The 26,893-nt window shown below is 46.2% G+C and overlaps 1 protein-coding gene across 13 annotated transcripts in view; it reads left to right on the top strand.

The window, feature by feature from the left end:
• ADCK1 (aarF domain containing kinase 1) overlaps positions 1–26,893 on the top strand; it is a 139,552-nt gene that overhangs the window by 24,842 nt on the left and 87,817 nt on the right. For 10 of the 13 annotated variants that reach the window (XM_059723124.1, XM_019478881.2, XM_014608293.3 and 7 more), the window contains one exon: positions 5,152–5,235. The exons of 2 other annotated variants lie outside the window; for them this stretch is intronic. Coding sequence is in view for 8 of the 11 variants with exons in the window: in XM_019478881.2 (XP_019334426.1) it covers positions 5,152–5,235 (84 nt within the window). In the remaining 3 variants the exon portion in view is untranslated. Of the gene's footprint in view, positions 1–3,843; positions 3,854–5,151; positions 5,236–26,893 lie in introns of those variants that run through there. One more of the 13 variants, XM_059723126.1, reaches the window with a different exon arrangement.

Here is a 26,893-nt window from a genome sequence, read left to right on the forward strand (position 1 = left end):
TCTGTTGCTTTAGGGTATTTCTTATACAGTAACAGATTTTTTTAAAGGATTGTACAGTAGCTGCTGCACAAATACTGTGTTGAGGCCTGACCTGTGATCTTTACCCTAAGTCCTCAGTGTTAAAAACTGTGGGAAGGAGAAGAGGTGTCTGAGCATGTATGTTTGTATGGTGATATTCTTGGGGTAAGGGTGAGGCGGGAACAGCACTCACACTTTACAAGGTTTGATTCATTTCTCTTACGTTTCTAAAACAAAGTCCAAAGTGACCTACTAGCTCCATTTGGGTGTCTTCTTTAGTTTCAGCTTGTTGATCTCAGTATCTAGACACCTGAGAGCTGTGGCTGACAGCCAGATAGCCTGTGAACCTCTGCACAAGTGCTCTCCAATTAATTCATTAAGTATGTAGTAACAAGGTAGATCAGATCCTGTGAAGGGGATTGGTCTGCCCTGCACCTTCGTTGTGTTATGTGGCTGTCACTTCAGACCAGGATCTCCATCACTTACAGGCCCCTGGTGCTACAATACTGTCGGCTTGCATATCCTGGACCCTTTAAACATTGTGTCAGTGAGAATTACAAGGGGGCCTCTGCTGCTGGAGGAAACAGGTTCATGGAACGTGGCTTAAGATCTGTTACATTCAGGCTGGTGCAGAAAATAAAATGAGTAGTGGCTGAGGCCTGAGAGGGTGTTTGTTTTGGAAGTGCAAGGTGGGAACGTTGACTGTCATCACCCTTTTTTAAAAATAAAGCTAAATGAAGCACTTCCTACCCGATCGTTTCATAGGGCTGCATGATTGCTACTGATTTTCTGTATTATCGCCAGCCTCTGTGTTGGGGACATACCTTCGTTTTACTGAGGTACCGAGAAGTGACCAGTCCAAGGCCCCACTGACATCCTGGTCAAACTGTTGTAGCTCAGGAGTCGCTGCCCTCAGTCTCGATCCACTTGGTCAGTGTTTCTCAAACTGAAAAGAGTGGCCAATACTATAGTCCTGGTTTTTTTTAAAGGACTAGAAAGTGTTTTTCAAGAAGAGAAAGTCTCAGTTACATCTCATTTATGATAGTTGCTTAGAGTTTGAGGGGTTGGCTGATTGTTCAGGTATGTCCTTTGCTAGGAGTTTTTTGATTTACAAGTGTCTGACCAAGGCCAGACTGAAGGACTTTGGCTTCACCATGACATGGAGCACACTGTAGTGTCAACCGTGCCCTCTGGCCTTGCCCTAGTGAGGGGCCACCCTTCTCTCCCAGGGGAAAGAGACAGCAGTAGGGAACCCTCAGTAATTCTGTGCGTGGGTGTGCCAAGTATGCCATTTGCCTTCTCTCCAGGAAGCTATCTGCTGCCAGGGTCCTCCAGAACAATGGGTGTTGGTATGAACACCCTACTGCAGTGGGCTTCAAACTTTTTAAGTAGGAGATCATGTTTGGCATTTAAAAGCAACCCAAGATTTACTGTGCGCTGCTGCCACTCCCCACCCCTCATCCAACAGCTGTCTGTGGGGAGGAAAGGGAGGAGGCAGATCAAGGCAGAGGGAGAAAAAATTATTTGGGAGCGTGCCTCTCCAGCAGGCAAGTTGCACCTGGTCAGGGCCCCAGTCAGCTCCTGCGTCTGTGGCACTGTCCCTCATTGCGGGGGCCTCCATCTAGCTCCTGCCCCTTTCCTCCCCCACAGACTGACCTGCTGGACTGGAGCATGTGTGTTCATTCATACGGGCACTCAGCCCCCCACCCCAGCCTTGGAGAGGTTCTGAGATCTACCTCAAGAAGCTCCGAGATCTCCCGGTGTATCGGGATCCACTAGTTGGTGACCATTGCCCTACTAAGATGTGCAGGCCTGTTTGGGCTTCAGGCTGCATGCTGACTCAGCTCATGTCACTGCATTAGTTCACTCTTGTCTTACTTCTAAGCATTTCCTTACAGCCCTGAAGGCTAGATAATTACTGTATTTTTAATGAAAGCTTAGTTGTCTGTAAACATTTGACTCCTGGAGCTGGTGGCCTAGATAGAGACCTGTTGTGCCTATCCCTTAATTTAGTACTGGGCAGACTCTATTTAATGGGTCAATAGGGTCCCATAATCATTTTTGGGTGTCTGCAGTCATAACAGATAAGCCTTAAATGCTCAAATATTATCCAAAGAAGTACACAAAAATCTGGATACTTAATTTTACCTCCTGAACCCCATCCAGCCACATGCAGGCTGTATTTAGAGGGTTTTGTTTTTTCCCATGGGCTTGGGAGTAACAGCTGCAAAAATGGAGGGAGAAAAAAGCTATGGAAAGTGGGGAAAGTTGGTGGGGGGGAGGGAAGACATAGAGACCATATATTCTTAAACTTGTAGCCATGTTTGCTCTGAGTCTTGCTTGCAGGTTTGATTCAGTTTCTATTTTATCCCCACTGACCTCAGCTGTCCCTTGTAAAATTTCCTCACTGGCATTTCTGATATGCCCAGGGGGAAGTTCTATTTGTCTCCAGATTTAGGGAATTGGATTTCACTTGTGTGTGAGGCCCAGCGGAAAGTGCAGGGATACTCGAGGACAGGGATTTTGAGTGGAAACATTGCTTCAGGAGATGGTGTGGTCAGTCAAGGGAGGTATGAGTTAAGGAACTTAACCTTGCAGGCCAAGCCCTACAAGGAGAGACTAGAGAACCTGGACCTTTTCAGCCTCCGCAAGAGAAGGTTGAGAGGCGACCTTGTGGCTGCCTATAAGTTCATCACGGGGGCACAGAAGGGAATTGGTGAGGATTTATTCACCAAGGTGCCCCCGGGGGTTATAAGAAATAATGGCCACAAGCTAGCAGAGAGCAGATTTAGATTGGACATTAGGAAGAACTTCTTCACAGTTCGAGTGGCCAAGGTCTGGAACGGGCTCCCAAGGGAGGTGGTACTCTCCCCTACCCTGGGGGTCTTCAAGAGGAGGTTGGATATGCATCTAGCTGGGGTCATCTAAACCCAGCACTCTTTCCTGCCTATGCAAGGGGTCGGACTCGATGATCTATTGAGGTCCCTTCCGACCCTAACATCTATGAATCTATGAACTGAATGACGTTTTTTGGGATGTTTAAAAACAGACTTTAAAAGGCCCTCTTGAGGACAGTGCTGCATTGACACTGTGGGCACTGGGTGATCTCAAGGGTCTCTTTATGTCGGTAAAGATTGGCTCCAGATTAGAACCCATAGGCCAGAGAACCAGTCTTTCATGCAAGTGAGGTTCTCTTTATGTCCAGATAACAGTAGGTCTCGGTGTCTGTATTCTGGATAGCCTTAAAAATTAAGCATCTCTGCTTCAATTTGGCTGTTCCTTTCCAAGGGCCCATTGCTGCCTCTTCCTCTTTGGAGTATGTCAAGTTAACATCCGCTGCTTTAGCTTAAGTGCATCTCAGACACTGGAGGAAATTTAGCAATGTCAGAGTTGCCTATCAGGATCATCGTAGTACTAATTTAGTGTTTGAGATTACAGTATAATTAGCAATTGCTTAATTAATTCCCTCTTCCCCTATAATGCAGACCAATCTGTTTAGCTGTTTCTTTTCAAGTTGGAGGTGATAATTACAATCGTGGACCAGAGATAAAACCAAAACCAACTGAAACCTTCATCCAAGGCTGATTGGAACCTCCCTCTACCCTAAAGCCATTTTTTTTAAGTTGGAAAAATGCTTGGTAAATGCTTTTTTCCAATTTTTTTCACAGCCCTCTGCAGCTCCTGGTTTTAACAGGGACAAGAAGGGCTGAAAAGCCAAGAGAAAAGGCTTTTCCCACCCAGTTTCCAGCTTAAGGAACAGGAAACAGATGAAACCTCAGCTCTACAGGGAGAGGACACAAGCCTGTTTGTGCTTGATCCCTAGCCTAGAGGACAGGTGATTTGAATTCAAGCTTGTCCTAACCTTTCATTACTCCCTGGCTCTTTGTTTTCAGTGGCTTTCTTTCTAACGTGGTCGTGACACTGGTTTCCTTGCCTTCAGACTTGCATGGAAGGGTATGTTGACTGTACACAGACCTGTTTGCTGCTTTGTCCCAGCAAAACCAGAAACAAACACTGGTTTGGGATTGAGGGTTTTGGAAGTCTGATTTTAGATCTGAAATATTTACTGGTCCCAGGGGTCTTTAAATCCAAATGGAAATTCTGTAGCACATGTTCATTTCTGTTGCCTAAAATGTCATAAAACTTAATGTTTTCACCCCCATTCCTGTCCTTGCTAATCTGTAGTAACTGCCCGTGTGAATGCTGTTATTCCATAGTAAGTGGAAGTTGCAGTGCAGCACTTTAGTATTCTTTCATGACAAGTTAGCGTGGAGTAACTTTCACTTGCCATGAGGTGAAAGATGAAAGGAGCTATCCAGATTTTTTTCTCAGTGCACTGGTGGTCACTCAGTGCAGGAGGTATGAATGGGTAAATGGCCAACCATGGTGGAAGAACTATGTTCAGCTGTGTTTATTTATATTGTTTATGGAAGTACCAGCAAAGAATGGGGTATTGTACAGCACCTAGCAGAACATACACGGAGTAGTAGATGGTGTGAATGGAAAGAAAAACGGGTGAATGGAAGACTAGTGAAGAGGCAGGGCAGAGGAAGGAAGAGAGGAAGAGGAGTGAAACTGAAAGGACTAAAGGGAGAAGGAGGAAGAAGTTTTGACAACTGATCAGAGCAGAATAAAGAGAATCCACACCACACTGCAGGAAATTCTTAGAACAGCAGAAATCCCAGCCACAGTTGTTGCTCCTCTGCTGTGTTCCTAGCTCTGTGACACTGGACTTTTTTTTCTGTACTATGTATTTTCCTTCCCCACCCTTCAGACAATGGGAATAATCCTTCTTGGGAAGCTGTGAAAATTAATAAATATCTGTAAAATACTTTGAGTTCTTGGAACAGAAGACAGAAAATACAAAAGTAGTGGATGTCATTCACATTTAATTTCACCATGTTAGTGCTTCCTGCATGACAGGGAAGTTTTCGATTAATGTTCTTTGGAAGAGATATTCTTATGTGTATTAGTTTTCATTCATCATGAACCTAATATGATGATTTTTTTTTTTAATTCTATTTTATACCCTTTTATTTTAAACCCAAATTTAGAGTCTAAAGCTACAGTCCCTTGTTGTCTTGGTCAGAGGTTACTATAGGATTTTCATGTTGTGTATGCTTTGGTTTTCAGACAGCTGTTATAACCTACGATTACCTTACTTCCCTCCGGGGTGTCCCGCACGGATCAGAGGAGTATGACTATGTCAAATCACAGGTAAGGCCACCACAGATCAGGGGCTTCGCTCCTCAGGTACTCAGCAGAGAGAGAGCGAGTTCTGCCAAAAGCAAGACTCCAGAACAAGTCAGTGAGCTCTTGGCTTGATTGATCAGCCTCTGTACCTTAACACATGGAATCTTAGTGGTGCCAGCAGTAGAAAGAAACTGCTTTGAACAGGAGGAAAAAGGACTCTGCTAGTAAAAATAATTACCTGTCTGCCAGATGGGAAAGATGAGCTATCCGGGCCAACCACCCCTAACCCACACCAGTGTACATCCATCAGGGTCTGGACATACTGAGAGGAAGCATGTTTGAGTGTCCCATCAAGATAATGCCCTGATTGGTCAGGTGGAGGCAGCTCACTTGTTGGAGGAGTGGGAAGACAAGCAGCCTGGTGTTGCTTAGCAATGGTGTCTTGTGCTGCTTGGCCAATTAGCTGGTGGCAGTTGTAATACAAAGACTAGGTGCATTTAAGTGAGGCAAAGGTAGAGGAGTAGAGGGGAAATCCTTGGGGATTAATCAGGGATCAGAACTTCCTTGAAGAAATGAGGAATAATTGGGCAAACCAAGGGACTCTGCCTTGCCAGGCTTTCTCTTGCTGCCTTTGATATATCTAATTAATATGAATAAAAATAGCATCTAATGACAGGAACAAGGATATAAATGACAACGTTGCCCCAGTGCCCTGTAGTCCTGCCCTGCAGTTGTCCTTTTCAGATCAAGGCCTTTACCCACTGCTTTGCAGACCCCCTCAGTCTTGATCTGCAGGCACTTTGCTTTTCATTCTTGCCTCTTCCTGCCTCACACTACTCTGCCAACACTTCTCTGCCTCTATTATACTGGTCCTGGAGCCTCTTTAGAACAGAGGATATGGATCATGCTGAACTATGTGCACCAAGCTCAGTTCACTGTTTAACTTAGCATTTAGACCCTAAATGTTCAGAAGTGAAAAACCAGTGCATGGGACTACCCATCCTCTCCCTGGCCTCCAGAGGGCCACCCAACCTCTCTAACATTATGTTAACCTAGAGTTGATCTTAACTAGTGTAAAGTGCTTGGGAGCTCTTAGCAAAGTAGCTTCCCCTCTGACCAAGTGAATTGATTTGCTCAGTGGTAGCTCTTCTGATTGCAAGGGAGTGGTACAGATGCTGTGGGATGAATTGGGGATAGGTGTCAGACTGACCACCTTGGCATCTAGAGTGTTTGCTTTCTACCTGCCTGGCTCTCTGCCACTTCCATAGCTCTATGGTGGCCCTCAGAGCTTGGCTTTCACTCTTGGTTGCTGAGTCTAATTTAGTTGTGGTTGGTAGCAGGTGGAAATCATGGCCTTCTGGAAAACATCGCTTAGGCTGTGCCAGTGAGTTGATCTGTTCAGGTCCTGGCACATAGCATAAAACCTGCCATCTTTGTCAACAGAGGAACCAATTAGTGCTGATAATCTCATCAGAAACCAAGGACTGGGTGAGCTGTGGAACCTGGATTCCTTTTGCATTGGTCTTTCTAGGCCAGGTCCCTGGACAGTGGGGTGGGAGGAAGCTGGCTGTGTTGTTGCTTGTGTGGTGGCTGTTCTGAGATTCCAAGGCTGTCAGTCTGGCCCCTTCACTGTTGATTGGAAAGACTGCGCCATTGAAATTTGGGTCTGCTGAAGACCTGGGTAATCCTGCTGTGAGCGAAGCCTGGGTGGGAAAGTTGCCTGTGCTGCAGACCTGCCTGTGGTTTGACAGCTGTTCCCAGCAGCCCCTTGCAAAACCCTAACCTTTTGCCTTGTGTCTCTATGGCCTCATTAACCTCTGTCATGCAGCTTCTGATGGTTTGTTGACTCATGCAGAAAGGACCGCGCTTGTTGGAGTTCTGCCGTGCTGCACTCTCCCTTCTTGGCATTCAAGACTTAGCTGAATCGGCATTTGTGCCTTGGCACAACCAGTGGCTAGTGCAGTAAGTTAGTGCTGTGTGAGGGCTCTATTCCATGGCCTGCGTTTCCTTCAAGACTTAGACTGCAGAGAGGGGAAGGCAGTGAAGCAAATTTGGGCTAGCAAAAGAAGGCAGAACACCTTCAGCAGGTGTAGGACCTGCGCCCACCTTGTTGTTGGAAAGGCTTCACTAAGTGTCAGATGTCTGCCGTCGGTGTGATTGGCTCCAGGGGACTGAGGGTGGCATACTTTCCCCTTCTGTAGGGTACTGGTCCCACTTCAGCTATAGGTGGATAGCAAACAAAGGTCTTCATTGTTTGTTGGCTGAGCTTGTGGGGTCTCAGTCCAAATTTCCAGTCATCAGACAGTCCAACATCAGAGCTAGTACTAATTGCTCTCCCTGTGGGGTCTCTCCATCTCCCAAGAGATTTAACTACTTTTCAGCTCTTCTACTAACCCTTCTCTTCAGGAGTGTGGTGCCCTGGGAGGTGGCAGCATATAGATGCCCAATATGGGTAAACAAAGACCATCAGTCAGTCACTGAGTCATCTTTCCCTCCTCCTTTCCTACTGATGCCACCCCTGATTTCAAGCTGCTCCCAGAACTATTGTCTTGTCATTTCCATACCATGGCATCCAAAAGACCATTAGTCTCTTCAATTAAATCCCACTGTTATGGCTGGCTTCTTAGCAAACCTACAAGCAATGGACCTATTAACAGTGGCTCCACAGTGAGTGATGAGGATAGCTGGTGATTGTCTGTTTCCTCCTTCTCTGCCACCCTTTGTGTGCTGCTCACTTTTAGATTGCAGGCTTCATGGGGTGGGGACTGTTTGCCCATAAGTTTGGATAGGACAGGGTATATTGTGGGTGCTACTGGAATGCAAACAACATTGTGCTTGCTACACTAATTTGTGCTCTGCAGCTAAATCAGAACCTCTAAATTACCTACTGTGTCAATCGGGGAGGTAGGAAACCTCAGTGACAGCACCAGTCCTGGAACCTGTTGGGACCAAATGGGGACATAGTCATTAAGAAACAATTAAATGCAAAGCAGATTAAGAAGAAAATGGGTTCCCCAGGGGCTCTTAGACTGGTTCCCACTTAGCTCCAAGGAAACCTCTTCAATCTTAGTTTCTTTTTCTGTCCCTCATGGGCTGCTTGTGTTTCTAATGTTCTCAGCCAGGTAGTTCCTAGCACCTCTTTACGGCCAGCAAATTGAGGGATTATTAATGCATTCCAGGAGGCAGCGGTATGAGCTGGGATGTAGTCTTGCATCCTTTGATTTGGTAGCTTAGGTTTGATGCTCTCACCTTGTTTTGCTTCATAAGATTGGGGAGCTACCTTGCTGAGCAATCATGTCAGCAACAGACAGATAACAGCTCCAGTCCCTCTGCTTCTCCAGGTGGGCATATCAGCAGCAAAGTTTCATACCTGCCAAAGCAGCCTTCCCAAATCATTCACTACCAGTGTCTTTGCAAATGGGTGACACTAATTTTCTTCTCAGTCTGTCAGGAGGATCTCATGGGTCTACTGGCCCTTTCCTGAAATTGCTGTCAGTACTGATTGAATGATGCTGAGATTATATGGCCGTCTTCAGCCTTTGAAATGCTGTAGGATATATGGGCATGTCCAATGCTGGGGAGTATATAAGAAGACCAGTGCCTTCACAGGTTCTTGTCAGGTTTATATGGTCCTGGAAATTCCTTCTGCTTCAGTGTTATTCAGGGGAATGTGCCCTAAAGTGGACATTTCCTTCTGCTTGTCTCAAGGTAGCTCCCCAATCCCTTGTCTATAATTCATTACGGGGTGGAGATGAAGGAAGTTAGCTCAGTCTTCTACCAAGCTGGAGATTTACCTGGAATTTTCCCCTTAACCCTTTCCTCCCCTCTCTTGATAGCTCTTATTTTTTCAGTTTTCCTATCCCTCTGGAATACTGTCTCTAATCTTTCTTTTGTCTTTTCTGTAGCATTCCTTCAATGTCCATGGCAACAGCATCTGGGTACCACTGTTGGCACTCTGTAAACTGATGAGGTTGCTTTTATGAAGGTCCTACCTTCAAATCAAAAGAAGTTATGGAGTGCAAAGTTTGTATTAGGGGTGCATCAAAGTGCTTTTAAGTGTGTAGCAGCCAGAAATGTTTCCTTTTGCAGGTTTTCTGTACAAGTGGGTACAGCTAGAATGCTCAAACAAGACATTTCATGATACTTCAGCTTAATGTAGAATATGGTTGCCGAGAGAATGGATGCCATTATTTGCCAATGGGGAGGTGGTGGCAGCAGGTAGGAGGGAAGGATGTCTTGTGAGCTATAAAGAATCCATCCTTGAGTTATCTTTGTTGCTTTTGGAAATGCTTTGTCAGTGAAAGCCATTCAGGGAGGTTAATTACCTTTCTACCCTTTGGGAATCAAGCCGGGATGTTTTCCTTACTCAAGCTTCTGGCTATTGGGCTGTCAGTACATGGGCAATTAGCTGGAAGCTGCAACTTTCTGCTGTCACCATTTGAAATGCAGAGCCTGTTCCTGGCAGCTGTGGTGTTTGCCTCTGAACATGAGGTGGGTGTTTACAAAGAGGGTATTTTGGTGAGGAGAGGGGCCCAGCTGAAGAAGCCTTCTCTCTCTAAAAAGCATGTGAGTGCTTGGAAAGAAAGCCTAAACATTTTGGACAGCTCAGTCAGAAGAGAGAACCATACACAAAGGCTCTTGTGATTCAGCAATACTTACATACTGAGTTATGGATAATTTAGTGATGAACCAAAATCCCACTCTGTGGACCTGCTCATGCTGAGGGAGAGTCTAGGGAGCTCTCCATGGTGGGGACTTTGTGATGTACTGGCCCCTTACACAGATATCCTCACTTAGGGACTATTCCCATGGCTTCCTGGTATCTTCCTTGGAGGGTGTGATGTAAGTTCATGGCCCATGTCAGCTGTTGACAGTGTTTACTAGAGCACTAGTGTTTTTTGTGATGTGGTCACCCGTCAATAATGAACTGATCAGAGGCCAGTCAAATTAATTTTCTGTGAGACACTGAATAGCCACTAAATGGCAGTCTCTGTCTATTCCCTGAGCAGAATTGGAACCAGTGACAGAGAAACGTAAACTTCCTTTCTTATCTTCAGACCTGTGAGTCTGCCAGTTGTATACTGTGTGCTCCCCAGGATGTCTTCTCTTCATCTAGGAGTGCTGTCACATGGCCACTCCAATCCAATTTACAAAAGGTCTCAACATGGCTGGCTGGTCAGTCAATGGCTGGGTATAGGTGTTGTTAGTATTATGGTCTTAGGAACTTTGACACAGTGTAAGCATTAAAGCTTGGTATTGAAAAAATATAACAGCTGTTAAAATGTATCTTATAATAATGGTAATATATGCTCTTCTCTCTGCTCCTCAGCTCTAGGGTGGTATCAGTTGGACTGCTGTTATGCCTGAGATATCCTGTGGTCATGGATTTGGAAGTAGTAGGGATGTTCAGCCCACCAGAATGTGGGCTTGCTTAATGGAGCATTCCTAAGCCATTCAAAGTGATATGTTCAGAGACAAAAGACCACCCTGGTGTGATATCCTGTGAGAGGAGGTGAGAGAAGTAAAGTGAGAGGAAATACATGATGCCTCTTTTAGGTCTCACCTTGCCTCCTGGTCCTTCACCTTCCTGTGGAAGCTGGCCCCTGAGCCTAATCCCAATTGCAGGGACATACAAGCAGGTTGTGGACATGTCAGACACCCGCTGCTCAGCTGACTGCCATGTCTGCTTTGTGGCTTGCCTTTGCATTACTATGTGCCTCTCCCCACTCCCATGGCAACTGAGAAGTGTGTGTCTGGCACACACTTTTGCTTCTGGCCTCCAGGTGGGGCTGTCCCTTTGCAATTGTCTGACAGAAGGACTTTGTAGCTTAGTTTCCTTTGTATCTCCTTAAAGGTAAATAACAACTAGAGGAAATGAGAGGAATGCTTGATCCAATGTAGTGAGAAACGCAAGGAAATCCTTAAAGGGCACTAGCAACAGGAAACCTGTGCAAGAGTCCGGATTCTCTTGTAACTACCCCATATAGAGGAATACTTATGAAGGGGGAATTGGAGAAGAAAAAGGTGATGGTGGTTGCTCATATTTTGGCCTTGAGCTAAAGTCTCTTTCTGAGATCAGGATGGTGGGCTTGTCATGGGATGATGATGAAGCAGTATTAGATGTGGGAACATAAAAGTGAAGCCAAGTTGATGGAACCCCATAAGAAAATACATTGCTCTCGGCTGTGAAGGACCTGTTCAATTGACTCCCGTATGCTTTGGATCAAGCCCAAGGTGATATTTGTCTGAAGGAATCGAGGATCCAATTGACTGAACTTCTGGAAAGCTTGCATCTTAACATTTGAAAGTAGCTGTTAAAACAGAAGACCTAGAGAGTACCCAGTCATGTATCCAGTTTAAAAATAACAACCCAGATTGGATTGGGAATTGTAACCCCAAGGGTTGTATTTGTGACTGGCAACAATAGCTGAGAGGATTATAAAGATAGCTGGATGATATGGACAAATTGGGGCCTGTGCAGGTAAATCCATACTTCTTATGGACGTTGCTTTATTGTTTATCTTTTCAGTTCATAAAAATGAAACTACCGTGGACTCTGGGCACTTCCCATAAGCTGCCAATGTCACCTCACAAGGACAACTCTCTATTCCCTCTCACATTAAGATCTACAGACCCCTAATCCAAACATTTACTCGTTCCTCCCCCCAACAAAGGCCTGAGAAAATAGATGGGCTTGAGAACATGTCCTGAAGGTCTTCAGAATCAACATTTGTGAGACTGACAGGAGGAATGGATTGTAGAGCGGAGGGGTCAGCCCTGTTTGATAATTACATCTAGGGACCCTTGACTTGAGCAGTTCACCTAATCTCAATGTCTGATCTGAAACATAGAGATGGGTCTTTCTGATGTGTAGGACTCAAAGGACTGCACCTCAGATTGCAAAGCAGAGGCCACTGTTTCCTCAGCAGGTGAAAATTATGGAGAAAAATTGTGTAGTCATTGCTGTTCCCTGGTGCCCTGAAGCAGCAGAGGACACAATAAGGTTCTGGGGGTTGTGTATCTCATTAACTAAGCCGGTTGAGCTTCTTTGGCTACAAAGGCAGATGCTCCTTCAGCATAGTCTCCATTTCCTTTACAGTGAGCAACTTTGGGGTCCCTGGTCCTTCTTGAAATCTTTCAATTTCTTTAGATTTTCTGAAGGCTTTAGTTGTTCAATCCATTTATGACTTAACTGGAAGAGGAGGCAAAATGGCAAAATTTGCTGACAATACAAAAAAAGCAGGTTAGGGTAGTTAAGACTGGTGAGAACTGTGAGGAACTAGGCTAATTATGGGGCTACAGCTTGATGGCAGATTAAAGTCATTGTAAGCAAGAGTCAGATTCTGCATATTTGAAGAGTCCTGTTAAGCTTTTTGGGTGTATGCTGGGCTGTTGAAGAAAAGCACTGATAGTCCAAATGTCTTAAGGAAGGCTGAGATGCTTAGATGGTTCCACTTAACACGTGTTGTCATGTTGCACATGAGAGATTTGGGTAATGGAGAGGTATAAAGGTGGGTGACAAAACTGCCCCTGCCTATTAAGGGTGTACTGGGTGCAGCATTCGCTAGCAGAGCTGAATACCATAGACTTGCTCTGCTAAACCAGTGACCTTATCAGATTCTCCCTGAAGTGTATCTGATAAAGGAATGTGCTGGAGGGTAACGCACAATTATCTTACCTGTCAAGCTAGTGTCTTCATTTTGCCTGTTATGGCACCAAGGGAATAATTGCAATGGGCAGTGACTTATAAGCACTTCTCTGTGTTTGGCACAAATGTTGAGGACATTTTATCAGGTCTCAGGTAGGCACTGGGGGCTGATGTGGGAGCCATACTGTTTGCACTCCTGAGCGAGAGATCTGTCCAAAGGGAATCCTTTACTTCCTTCTATTGTAGTGGTTCCTACCCTTTTTAGACTGTGGACCAGCAAACCGTGGACTGGAAGTCACCGTGGACTGGCAAACTGCAGTCCAGAAGTGACTGGGATACTGCAGAACGGCAGCTGACCCTTTTTTATACTCAGTATAAAATATACTGAGTATAAAAAAGGGTTGGCTGCTGGTCTACAGTATGCCAGTTACTTTTGGTCTGGCAGCCGAACCTTCGCGGCCTGGTACTGGGCTGTGGCCTGGAGGCTGAGAACCTCCGTTCTATTGAGCATTGCAGGATCAGAGGAGAATTTGGTCTGTGCCAGGCAGAGGAAGAGTCCAAGGGCTGGAATAAAGTATTCTGTGCTACTCTGAAATACAGCAGCTGCTGCTTTAGTTTGGGAACAAAACGAAGTTTTCGGTCCCAGCTTTGGTAGCTGCTGCTAATTTTAATGAATAAGGGAATGGCTTGGGTGGCTTGTCTAGGAAGGTGATTGGTATAAGCATGTATTTATGTACATTTATGGACTAGCATGCATGTGGGCATTTCTGTGTATATTTATGGGCATCTCTTCTTGCATGTGGGACTGCATATTCTTCCTGGAATCACTTGCACTTAGAATCAAAGCTTCCAGAGCAGCTGTGTAGAGGCCCTTCTCCAGTAGGAGTGAATCCAAGATGGCAGCTGACTTCTTGGAGACCCTGGATAAATCCAACATTGGTGCTGTAGAATGGTAGCTCCTTGAAGCCCTGTTTCTAAGGCTGCAGATTCTGATGATGGTGCACCATACAGAGCAGCTTCTGGCTCCCTCCTTTGCAGCTGAATTGCCCAAGCAGGACTGACACCGGTAACAACTTGTTCTTGTCAGTGCACTGAGTTGATGTGACTTGGAAGGAACCCACAGGGAGCAGATAAATGCAGTGACAAGGGTCATTGCTATACAGGCTCCAGTCTGGCCACAGCCACATTTCAGTGTCCACCTTAAGTGCACGCAGAGATCCTTCTGAATTATCCCTCTTAGACACAGGTCCATTTGCTGTCTTGCTAGGTCTGCAGAATTTCCAAGATAAGTGAGATGAAAGGATTCTGAGCAGAAGTGTTTAAACAATAATTGGAAAGTTACTTGGCTGGCTCTAGAGCTTGAATGTGAAATCTGAGCTATTGTTTTAGCAGGAAATGTGAACTCTGTAGCTGTATGTGCTGGTCCAGTATTGTCTGGAAGTTTTGGGGAGCTGGCTATCACCCAGATGACTCGGCTGTAAGTAGTCTAGGGAGTTGGAGGTGGCTGGATGTGATATCAGCCATATCATCCCCTTGTGAGTGCTGGCCACAGAAGATGACTTGACCACATTAGCCCTATGGTTCACTAGGCTCAGTTGGAACTCTGGCTCTTTGCTCAAGAGCATCAGGCCACACACTGGTTTGTTATCCTTTTGCCCTAAGAGGAGAGAGATTCCTTTTTTTGTTTAATTGCTGGAGCTTTTTCCCTTTTGCACACTGGCAGGTTACTTTGACAGGGATCTCCATAGCCCAACAAAAGTTGCTTGGATCCTTCCTGCCCTGATATTGCCAGCTTCTCCTTATTTCCTCCAAGCATCTTCTCTCCAGTCTCTTACAGCTCAGCTCCTATTTTGTGCACTGGGCCCTGGCTTTGCCTTGGCAGAATGACTTGAGTTACTTGCTCTCAGTTCAGGGAGCAATGATCCCTGACAAAGGGATGATGTTGTACTGAAACTCTGGCTTCCAAATGGTGGGAGCTGAGAAATGGGTCCAGTCAGTCTCTTCTCTCATTGCAGGGTTGCTGTTGGAGGGATCTTCCCTTTCAAAGAAAACCCCTCATAAGCAGGGATCCTGGTTTTCTCTGATTAAAAAAAAAAAATGCAAATTCTCTGATTTAAAAAAAAATAAAAAAATCGCAAAATCACTGATTAAAATTAAAGGCCCCTCCTCAGCCCTGCTTGTGCCCCTTGCCTCCTATTCACAGCCTCTGCCCCTATAGGGCCAGGGACCCAGGTCTGGAGTTCCCTGCCCCCAGTAGAAGGCAGCTGCAGCAGAAGGGCATGGAGCTGGCTCCCCCACTGCTGCCCGCTGTGGGCTCAGGCAGGGGTGGGGCCAGTTCCCAGGGGCCACACGCACTCCCGGGGGGCAAGGGGAACCTGCTTCCCCAGATCTGTGCATGGTGCAGGCTGCAGGCTTGAGCTCTGTCCCTGCTTCCCTCCTGTAGGGCCTCTGCAGCATTGGCAATGCATAGGGCGTTCATGCAGGTCCATGTGCACCCCCTGGATTGGCAGTGCACCCCCTGACAGAAGCGCTGGCGGTGACTGCGGGTGGTTGCCGCTTACCACCACCTCCCTTGCTGCCAACACTGCCAGCGATGTCTGTGGGCAGTCCCCGATTGCTGCTGGCCGCAGTTGACACTGCCAGCAGTGTCTACAGGTGGTCACTGACACTGGTCGGCATTTGCCATCCCCCTCCAGCTGCTGATACTACTGTGGTCACCTGTGGGAGCTCACTGCCACTGCCTGCGGGTGGTCGCTGTGCCCCCCAGCCTCTGGGGGCATGCATTGTTCATGTTCTTCAGCCCTGCAGGCACAGCCTGGTGCAGCTGGGAACAGTGGGGCCATGCAGGGATCTCCTGCCCTGGTGACATGTCTTCTGCTGCTTTGAGGGGCGCAGCCCTGCGCTGCTTCCCTTGGTGCAGCCCCATGCACTGAAGGTTTGTCACTAGTAGGAGATCCCCATGCGGCTCCTCTGTCCCCAGCTGTGGACCCACTGTTTCCTGCCCCCCTGCTTCCCTCCCCCGTGACCTGGCATGACTGGAGGGACAGAGGAGCTGTGCAGGGATCTCCTACCAGCTGCTTGCCCTGCGCTGCCCTGGCGACACGCCTTCTGCGCATGGGGCTGTACTGAGGGAATGGGTGCGGGGCTGTGCCCCTCAAAGCAGCAGGAGGTGCGTTGCCAGGACAGCAGGGGGGGCAAGGCCATCCCTGCATGGCCCCGCTGCGTTGGGTCCTGCCTGTGGGCCTGCAGAGGCCCTGCTGGAGGGAAGCAGGGCGGGAGCCTGCAGCCTGCCCCACACACAGATCAGAGGGAGTGGGTCCCCCCTGATTCCTGAGAGTGAAAAACACAGAGCACCCAGCTGGCTGCACGTGGACTGCGAGTGGCGCTGTCGGCTCAACCGGGCTCGGCGCCTCCATGCGCGGCTTCCCTTAAGGGCCCATAGCGCCGCTCACGGTTTACAGGCAGCCGAGCACTCCATGTCTCTCACCAACATCTCCCTGCTCCCGGCCAGAGTGCGTGGCTGGCTGCATGTAGACTGCAAGTGGTGCTGTGGGCCCTTAAGGGAAGCCACGCGTGGAGGCGCTGAGCCCGGTTGGGCTGATGGCACCTCTGGCGGTCCACATGCTGCCGGCTGGTCACTCCGCATTGTTTACCAACACCTCCCTGCTCCCTCAGCCTGCAGCCAGCTCCCTGTAAGCCCCGCTCATTTAACTTTACAGGCTCCAGAAGGAAAGTGAGTCAATGGTAAGTCTTGGGACTGACTAAAAGCCTCAGGCCCTTCCCTTCCTCTTCTCCCTCCCTCTGTGGGCAGGGCTGGGGGTTTCCCACCCCTTTTGTAATCAGCTCTTGCAGGCTGGAACTGTGCCAGCCTGCAGAGGTCTTTGCAAAAGGGGGAAAATTCTGGGTTTCTCTGCTAAAAGGGAAAATCCATGTTTTCGCTAATAAAAATGGGAAGTCTGTGGTTTTTCCTGTTTTTCCGTGGGAAAAGGAAAACCCAGATCCCTACTTATCACCCGTGACCCAGTCAACCTCTTCCTAGTGTGTTCAGAGAGGGCAGGCAACTACACCCTGGGGTTTTTGGCTGCCTCCTATTCTAGAGCACTTCCACTTGTCCACCTCTGGGACCAGAAGGTATCAGACTCTCTTCAGCTTCCTTTCTCCTTCAGTAACATCTCTAGCTGGGAATGAGTCCAGACCAGGTGAAGTGGTGAATTTGATTTTAATTTGGTGTTGGCTTTGATGTATAGGAAAGTAGGAAGTGGGTAACATTGGTCAGAAGAAAAAGATGTGGAGGAAACAGTGCAGGGTTTCCAAACACAGCTCTCTTTTCTGCACCATAGTTCCAACCTACATATCCTATTCCAGCCTGGCCTGTTGTGGGATCTCCATCTGTGGAGATTTTTAAGACCTGGCTAGACAGAGCTTTGACTGGGATGATATAGCTGGGGACAGTCCTGCTTGGAGCAGGGGGTTGGACTAGATGACCTCTTGAGGTCCCTTCCAGCCATGATTTTCTATGATTCTGTGTCCCTCCTCTGCTGATACTTATTCTAATGTATGACACTTATTACCCATCTCATCTTATTCTAGTGCTGTCCCCCCTGAAGCTCTGCTGATGCTCCTCAGTCCTGATCTGTGTTTTCTTCCCCACCCCAGTTCCTGTCTGCTTCCAAGCCATGCTCATGCCCTTTATCCTAGACTTTCAGCTCCCTGTAGCTTGTGTGTTCACAGCAGACAGCTTGCCAACTGTGCAGTAGTTTGGCCAATGTGTTCATTAGGAACTTGGCTGAGACAACCTAATTCTTCATTTTTGCAACTGGGTTGTGAATCCTTCCTGTCCTGAGGTGAAAGATGAATTCCCAACTTGCTCTTTTAACCTCCATCATAGATAGTTGTTCTTTCAGGCCACAGGTGACCATGCTCTGATTGCTTGAAGCCAAACCAGCCAGTGGCTTCAGCAGAAATCCCCTGGAGCTGTGCTCAGTCCTGCTGTCCTGCTACCTACTGTATCACGAGCAGCATTCTGTAGCACCCTCTGTTTTCCTGGGAAGTCCCATGTAAGGTCTAGCCAGTTCTGTCTACTTAGAATGGTGAAGTCTGGTGTGATTACAGCCCAAGAAACTGATCAATTTAAAAACAACCCTGGAAGCCTGGTATGTTTTATACTACAATTTCAGTCTAACAGTCAATTTTTTTGCAGAAAATTTAAGTTTATACAAACAGACAAAAAAGACAAGCTTTGCTTTTGCGTTTTAGACGTCTTTAGCTTACTTAAATGTAATATAATTGTAGGACATATGTGCAATTAATGAAAGAAAGTTCCTTTAAAAAGCTGTTGACTGCTTATAATTGTTGGACATATGTGATTTAATTAAAGAAGCAATGCATAGACAAGACCACTCCCCCACACAACCCCCACCTCAATGGCAGATGCCCCCCCCCACCCTTCCACCTGCGTTGCCCAAACAAATTTCATTTCAAGATGGGAAATGAATTCTCAATCACAACATGCCTAGTAATTAACCGCACTGTAATTCCAATGTGCAGCGCTGTCACCCACCATTGGGACGGGGGTAGGGAAGGCGCTGTATTTTGTTGATGGTTGAACATTTGTTTTCCTCATCATTTTGACACCAGAGGTAATTGCCATTCCTGAAATATTCTCTCACTACCATTACAAAGCAACTGTTAGGGACAAATTAATTATGAAGACTCTCATTATGGCAGATTAATAGGCCAACAGAGAAGCTTTCTTTCCTTTCCTCCTCTTTTTGGGCAACTGGATACTAAAATGTAACAGCTCCCATATATCCATTAAAGGCTTGTGTTGTCTCTAGAGGCCAGCAATATTTTTGTTGCACATGGGGAATTTACAGAAATAAGAATAGCATAGATATAATGGGTTTCCAGTGTTGCTTTTACTGAACAGTTGTTTGGGAGTTTGTGCTGTGAGTGTAGACAGTGTTTGGGACTTAACAGGCTTGGATCCGACCATGTCTTTTGGCTGGTAGGTTAACAAAACAATCCCAGCTTTCTGCAGTTAAGTGGTAACGGTGGTTCAGTGTTTTCTGTCCGAGATGTGATTTGACTCCGATACACTAGAGTACTAGATAGCATGGGAATGCTAGACCTCTAGAGCTGCTGCTTTTTTGGAAGAGATGTAAAGACCAGTTTATAACTACTTTATGTCCATTGAAAGTATCATGCAGGGTTAGTAGAGGTATTGAATCTGGTGTATTGGTTAAATTCTAGCTGGCTAATTATATGCTACTACCTAAAGTCTGTTGGATGTTTCAAAATTGGCTACACTATTTGTCAGTTCCTGGCAAAAATATCATTACTGTAGGCTGTTAAGTAGCTACGGCTAGTCAGCTAGTTTTTGGCTAGTATTTTGTTCTGTCCCAGAGATGACTGCATGCCTGTGGTGGAAGTGATTTTTTTTTTTTTCTTTCTGTGTGTACCTAGACTAGCAGAGAGCAGATTTAGACTGGACATTAGGAAGAACTTCTTCACAGTTCGAGTGGCCAAAGTCTGGAATGGGCTCCCAAGGGAGGTGGTGCTCTCCCCTACCCTGGGAGTCTTCAAGAGGAGGTTAGATAGGCATCTAGCTGGGGTCATCTAAACCCAGCACTCTTTCCTGCCTATGCAAGGGGTCGGACTCGATGATCTATTGAGGTCCCTTCTGACCCTAACATCTATGAATCTATGGATCTATTTATAATACACACACATAGTAATGTTTATGATTATGTCTCAATGTTGCTTGGCTGTTCTGTGTTTGAAGGATGTGTGTTTGAGATAATCTGGGCCACTAATGAATGTGCATGCGGGTAACTGCTCACCTAGTTTGAACTCACTTACCATAACTGTGCACAGACTGGGTAATTGTGCATTCAGAAAAACATTTGGATGCACAACTTGTATTTGTGTGTGTCCTCAATGGTAGTTCTCAGTACTAGGTAGTCAGTTGGAAGTACTGAAGTCAATTGGTAGTACTGAATTGGAAATCACTTGCCTATTCTTGCAATGAACAGGGTAAAAAAAAAAAAAAAAGGAGAATGTGGATGGAGAATATGCATATCATTGATTCTCAGATTTTGGGGAGGAGATGGGGACTTATGTACGATCTTCATCAGGCTGATTAGGTTATTGGCTCTGCATTCTCTTTTTTAGGCTTTATGCCAGTTACCAGACAGAAATAACTTGGCAGTCATGTAGCAGAGCTGTCTTCGCTGTATAAGCATATCCTCTCCTGCATGGTCTGCTCAGCACTTCATACCTTCTGCTTCTACATATAGTATTTTGTATTCTGGGCAGGATCAAGTCTTCTGGCAATTACAGTGAAGTTTTTCAGGCTTTGTACTCCTTAACCAGAACAGGGTGGCACCAGTGTGTGTTAGTGGCCAAACCAAAACAGTATTTACCTTCTTCCATTCCCCAGTCATTGTGGACAGGGCCCCATGCCGTGGTGGCTTCACTCATCTTAAAAGGGCTTGCAGGGTTTCTTTGTAAAACATACAAATGCTGTCACAGTTAATGCAAGGGTGAAGATTAAATGTGAGACTAGAACTGGCATTTCTTACATAGCACAATGTAGCATTACCTTAAGACTACTGACTGCTCTTAGACATTTCTTCATCCATCTCTTGTTTGGTGCTAGATCACCATGGTTCTTTCTGGGATGAAGGCTTTTTTGATGGATGTTTGCAATGTTGGCACCTTGTCAGTGGGGGGTGTACTGTGGTGGGCTGATTCTTTGGAGTCATAGTAATATGAGGATGGGAGAACTGGAGTGATAGTAATTTTTTTTACCTTTAGAAGTGTTGTCTTTTCCACAGCTTGTACATGTCTGGTTACATCCTGAACACTGTCTTTACATTTTTGGTATGCCTTTGATTCAGTTTGTCACTGAAGATAGACATCAGGTAATATTTCAGAATGTGTTGCGATTTTCTTGTCTCTGGTATTTGTTTAACTGCTACTTCTGGCTCAGGATTGACCTTCTGTGTCTGTTTTTTTGTTTCTCATTTGATGAAGATATGAAGACCTTCGCTTTATGAGAGATTCTGATGAAAATCTCTGGGTAGTTTGTGTTGTCTTAGTGCAGGGGTGGGCAATTATTTTGGGTGGAGGGCCATTTACTGAGTTTTGGCAAGCCATCGAGGACCGCATGATAGGCAGCCAGGGACAGATAAATATTAATTTTCAAAATTTTTTTAGGGGCCCTGTGGGCCGGATAGAATGGCCTGGTGGGCTGTATCTGGCCCCCGGGCCGCATTTTGTTCACCGTCTTAGTGCTTGTTAAATTGTGCTGATGACTATTGTGAAAGAGATGGCAGGGCAAAAAAGTGAAGGCTGTGTATGTTGATGCTTCGGTGATTGGGGTAGAACTATGGAAAGAAATGTAGTAGACTCTTGATGTGTGCAGCCCATGTACAGAAGAATGTGGGATGAAAATCAGTAAAGATAAGAGTGAAACAATGGTTGTAATAAAGACTCTATAGGTGGCAGAGTTATCGTAAGAGGAAAGGAATTAAATGTAGTTGGCGGATTTAAATATCTTGCATCAGTGGTCAGAAGTGAAGAGAGGCCTGGAGAAAACTGACGGAGTTGCAGGGTAAAGGGTTGGGGTTGGACAGAAATACCCCTAGGGAAGCTGTGTTAGTGACGTACGTGTTTAGTACATCCTGATTACATTGTAGAGGTCAGAAACTTGAGTGTTAACAGAGGGATTTCAGTTGATTGCAAAGTGCAGAAATGAGGGTTTTTTTTAAGGGCAGTTATTGGGAGGTTGAGCTGAGATTGGGCAAGGGATGATTGTATAAGAAGTGTTTTTAAATCGGGAATGTTGGAAGATCCAAGTATAAGGATAAAGGCTGGTGTAGTTTGTTTATGTGAAAAGAATGTATGAAGACGGCAGACTGCAGGCAATGTTTGGGCTACATATTGAGGGCAAGAGGCCAAGGGGAAGGCTGTAGAAAGAATGGAAGATGAAGTATAGAAGGACATTTTTACCAGAGGGGTTTCCTGGGAGGAAATTGCAGCAAAGGGTAGTGAAAAGATAAGAAGAATAGGATAGAGTTAGGGTAGTGACATATCCTGTGAAAGCCTAGAATTGACAACTGTTCATGATAATGATGGTGACTTGTACAACTGCCTTAACTTCTATCTACAGATAGAGGCATGGGTAGCAGCAAGTGACCTTCTGCTACTCTCCCCTGTTGAGGTGCCCCTTCCATGGACTGATTTCCCTAGTGGTGGATGCCTCTGGTAGCGAGAGAGAAACACTGCTACTCTATTCAGTCCCTGGCCTTCACTTTGAGATGCCCACTAAAAAGACCAGTTAGTGCCATTTATTATGGGGGCTTACCTTCATTGGCAACTAGCTTGAAATCCAGGAATTCATTCCCTGGGCTACATAATGGTCACTGGATGTCGAGACATTTTGTTTACTTTGGTATCAGGCTGAACTGGCAATCTGAAAGCAAAGCTTTTCTAACATCCTTTTGAATTCTCTGAGCTTAGCCAGTTCCATATGCCTCAGGAGCAGACCAGATAATGACAACAGGGCAAAGTAGAAAGACACTGTTTCCTTGAAGTAAGAATTGGACAAGATCTCTGAGAACTTTCTTGAATAAGGTTTTCCAGACTCATATAGATTAATAGACATTTGGGCTGGAAGGGACCTCATGAGATCATTGGGTCCAGCCCCCTGCCCAAGGGGCAGGAAGTCAGTTGAGGTCAGATCACCCCAGCAAGATAAGCATCCAAGCATTTCTGAAAGGTATCCAGAGTAGGTGTCTTGCACCACTTCTGGGGGGAGTCTATTTCAGACTCTGGCGACTCGGATGGTAAGAAGTTTTTCCTTATGTCCAGTCTAAAACGGTCTTCTAGCAATTTGTGACAGTTAGACCTTATCTTCCTGTGGGGTGCACTGGTGAACAGATGTTCTTCCAGTTCTTGATGCATAGCTAGACAAATGCAACAGCCCTGACTCTTGGACATTCACCTCTTATGTGACATGGGTACAAAAAATCAGGAAGCCCCAACTGGAAGGGCAATATGGCTAGTACGTAAAGGTGTATGAGGAAGATGGATCTAAATTTCACCCGTCATGGCTCAGTGGAACAAAGTCAAAGTGCAGAAAATAGGTTTGATGTAGTTCAGTGCTGTCCCACTGGCAGCCAGTGAGAAGTTAACATGCAGTCATTGGGCCCCTGCAGCCACCTCTCCTAGTGTTGTGTGGTAATGGAGGGCCTGGGGAGCCACATGCCATTAGTGCAGCCTGCATTCCCAGGGTGGGGGTCCAGCTGGGGCTGTTGCCCTCCCTCTGCAGTGTGTGGCCTACATAACATGCAGACCCAGCCACATTGAAGTTGCACAGCCCTGGTGTAGTTCATTGTGATCCCAGCAGAGATAAGGCGATTAATTTGTTATTGCTGTGGGATTTATACCTGTATATTGCTGGTGAGGGGAAATGTAAACTTCCTGGCATCACAGTGAAAGCAACATGCTCTACCTGGGGACTGTCTAATATGGAGCCCCACCCAGAGCACCATTTTCCTCATCCTTTAATGACACCAGGTCAAATAATTTTTACAAGTGAAATGATTTTTAAGTGCTGTTTCTGCAAGCTCAGCCAGGAATGTGAAAGCCAAGTTGGGTTCTCTCTGGTTTTGGCTGTACCAGCAGCGATGAACATACTGGAGGCCAAATGCCTACCCTCAGTGATATCTGTGTAAGACCATTGTCACTGTATTTTGTTTTTGCTTACCCCAATCCAACCCTATCATTTCATTTGGGAGTATAAAGTGACTGAAATCAGAATCCATCTGATAATGGCAGTGTAACAAATGTATTGGTTGTGTGTGAATCATTCATCATGGACATCATCTTGTTTGCTCATAGCTTTGTCTTTTCTTTGGGGCTACTAAACTCCAGTTTCCAGAATTAACCATTCTTGTTTATATATTGGTTCTGCGGAGCTAATGGGAGGAAAGAGCTACAAAACCCCCTCCATTTTTGCTGTTGTAGTCAGCAGCTCTGACTTTAATACTCGGAGGGGGATCGGTCTGCCGAAAAACAAGGAGTCTTAATAGTCATTTTTAAAGTAGGATTTCATTTGGAGGATCCATGCTTTCTTACTACTACTTATAGTGCCACTTCTATTACCGGTCACAGTGCTATAGCCATGGCCACAATTTTGTGGATTTGGTAGTCCAGTTCTGCTTTTATAATCTCTCCTGGCCTGCTTCTTGTCTCAACTTAATTAAATTAGCTCACTTCTGATATACATGTCTCTGTAGTTTCTGGACACCTTGGTGTCTGGTCAGTGGTTGAAGAATGGAACAGAACAGGGAAACTTGTAAGATTTACTGATTTAAGGAAAAGTGATTAGGAAAAGGAGTCTCTCTCCTCCAATTTGTCAAAAGAGTACTACCTTGGAACACTAAGAAGGCCAGCCTGACTGCAGCAGAAGCCTTACTTTTGTTTTTCTGTGGATGGAGAAGCAGTAGGACAGTGAATGCCAGAGCTATGGCTGGGTGGCTGCAGTTACTGGAGTCTGTTTGCTGCATTAGTGTTGCAGATAGAGTGAGCTGCTGGGAAAGAGGCTGTTACAAGAGGGAATAGCTGCCTTCCCAGTGCTTAATTGCCTGACATTGACTCAGATGGGTCCTGATTGGAGGTCAGGCATGACAGGTAGCTGGTAGGTTGGGATTAGAAGGGCGGGAAGGAAAGAGGGGTAGTAATGTCAGCCTGGATTCCTTTGTGCAGGTGGAATTGATGTTGTCAATTCCTTCCTTTCAGCTGCAGTGTCTGGATAGGCGGCTTCTCTGATCACTGTGTTCTCATGTTCAGAAGTTAGACTGTGGGGAGCAGTCTTGCCTGGGCCCCTGGGCAATGGACTCAATCAGTGGTTCTTAACCTTTTTAGACTCAAGGCATCCCTCATTAGACTGAAGGCAGCCCTCTAACTTCTGTGAACTGAGCAGTATCCCATTTCCAAAAGTAATTAATTTATTATACTGATTACCTCCTTGCAGAGGAGCCAGGTATTGAGGGCCGGGAACAGCCAAACAGGGACAAGCCTAAGCCTACACTTATCTGTTTATCTCCTCACACCTGGCTGTGCCCTTCGAAGGATTTTTTGGCGCCCTAGGGTGCCCCAGCATCTTGGCTGAGAATCACAAGCTAGATGAAACTCAGGGTTTTCCATCTCTTGACTTGCATGATTCTGTGATAATACTGAGCAAAGAACAATTGCCTGGTTCCAGAACACCAGTGGCTTGTGATCCCTCAGCTCTCTTCCACATGTAGGGACCTAGGCTTTTCCTTTCTTTACTATACTTTGCTGACTCGTTAGTTTCAGCCTCAACTTTCCTTTCTATGCATGGCCTGCCCAAATCCTTTTACTCATTCTGCGATCCTTCTGAATGCCAACATATCTGCATCCTTTGACTCTTAGCTTCCATTAACCAGAGGACCTCCAGATAGTGGAGGTTTCACAAAGCATAATCCTCTTGCTGGGTAAAGAGTTTCCCTACTTTGCCTCTCAGATTCTGCTCCAAGCCTCCTGCACTCTTCTTCCAGGAGCAGGAACTTTCAGGGTTGGGAAGATTTGCTTGATGTTCAGTCCATGGTTTCTTTGGCTTTAAAGTCTTTCATCACTTCCAAGCTAGGCCCCTTGTACCATCACTATATATACCTTTTTCCTCCTTGGGCCTAGACCCTTTAGATATTTGGAGGCTCATATCAAGTGCTCTCTCTTACTGTCATCTGGCCCACGTTTGCAGAGGGCAAATCCTGAAGGCCTTTCTATGTTTTTATTCCATCTGAACTTGGATAAGGCTCCCCCTGGTTTCTGATCTGCTCTCTGGTGTTTTGGGGTCAGATTCTCATTGTTTTTATAGGCACTTCCACTTGGGTATTGCAGCATCTAAAAATTGAGGGTCTTGCCACAGAAGGGTGGTCCAAGCCAACGGGGGTAGGTGTCTGGGCTCCCTATGGAGTTAATGGGGAAGAGTTCTTGGGAGGCAGCTAGCTCTCTAATGTACCTGAGCTGGGGGAAAAGCCAGCCTGCTATGGCAGTGTGGGGGGGACAGCGGCAGGAGGAGGGGAGGAGCAAGTCTCCTCCCCCCTGTCAGACCCGGGCCCACTCCTTCCCTATCCCTGCTCCCCCACATTTGTCCCAAGCCTGCTTCTCCCATCCTGCTGCTTCTCTCCCGCCACAGTGGCCCGGTTCTCCCTCTCATCGGGCCCAGGCCTGCTCCTCCCTTCCCCCTGCTGCTGTGGCGGGGAGGGGGGGAGTGGGCCCAGACCCCAAGCAGCAGGAGGGAAGGGGGAGCGAGCCCAGATGGGTAGGGCCCTGGGGTTCTGTCCCTGGCCACTCACTCCCTCCCCCCACCTCCCCCCCCCAATTCTTGATGGGCTACTACTTAAATATTAGTGCATAAGGTGATGTTTCCTTGTGTGACTTTGCTGCACATGCCGTTTCCAGGTTTTTTATAATTGCTGTTTCCTGACCTTTTTTAGGTTCCTTTCTTTCTTTTTTTTTATAGACATTGGTGGCACTTCCTAACTCAGGAGCATCTGTAAATTTAACTAGGTTTCTGACCAGTCCTCTTCCACTTACTACTAAAGATGTTAATTGGGCCTACTAACATTGATCTGTGGGGTATTCCATGAGACACCTGTCTAAGAAGATAATTTCTTGTGACTGTGTGTTTATAGTCCTTCAGCTTGTTTTCATTCCCCACCAACCTCCATGCTTGTATCTGAACCAAGCTGAATTAATTTTGCTAGCAAGATTGTGAGAGCTGCTGTGTCAAATTTATTATCGTTTCACCTGCCTTGTAACAGGAGCTGCAGGCACCGTGATCAATGGATCGAAACATGTCTCATTTCACTGCAGCTTCTGTAAATAGCTCTGTGTCGTTTGCAGGTGTGCTGTTATGTTACTTCCCGTATGGTTGGTCTACAGTGAATTTGGGGGGGGTGGGGAGGAGTCTTCATGTACCCAAATCCCATCAGGGCA

Source organism: Alligator mississippiensis, chromosome 2, assembly GCF_030867095.1.
Source record: "Alligator mississippiensis isolate rAllMis1 chromosome 2, rAllMis1, whole genome shotgun sequence".
Classification (NCBI taxonomy): Eukaryota; Metazoa; Chordata; order Crocodylia; family Alligatoridae; genus Alligator; species Alligator mississippiensis.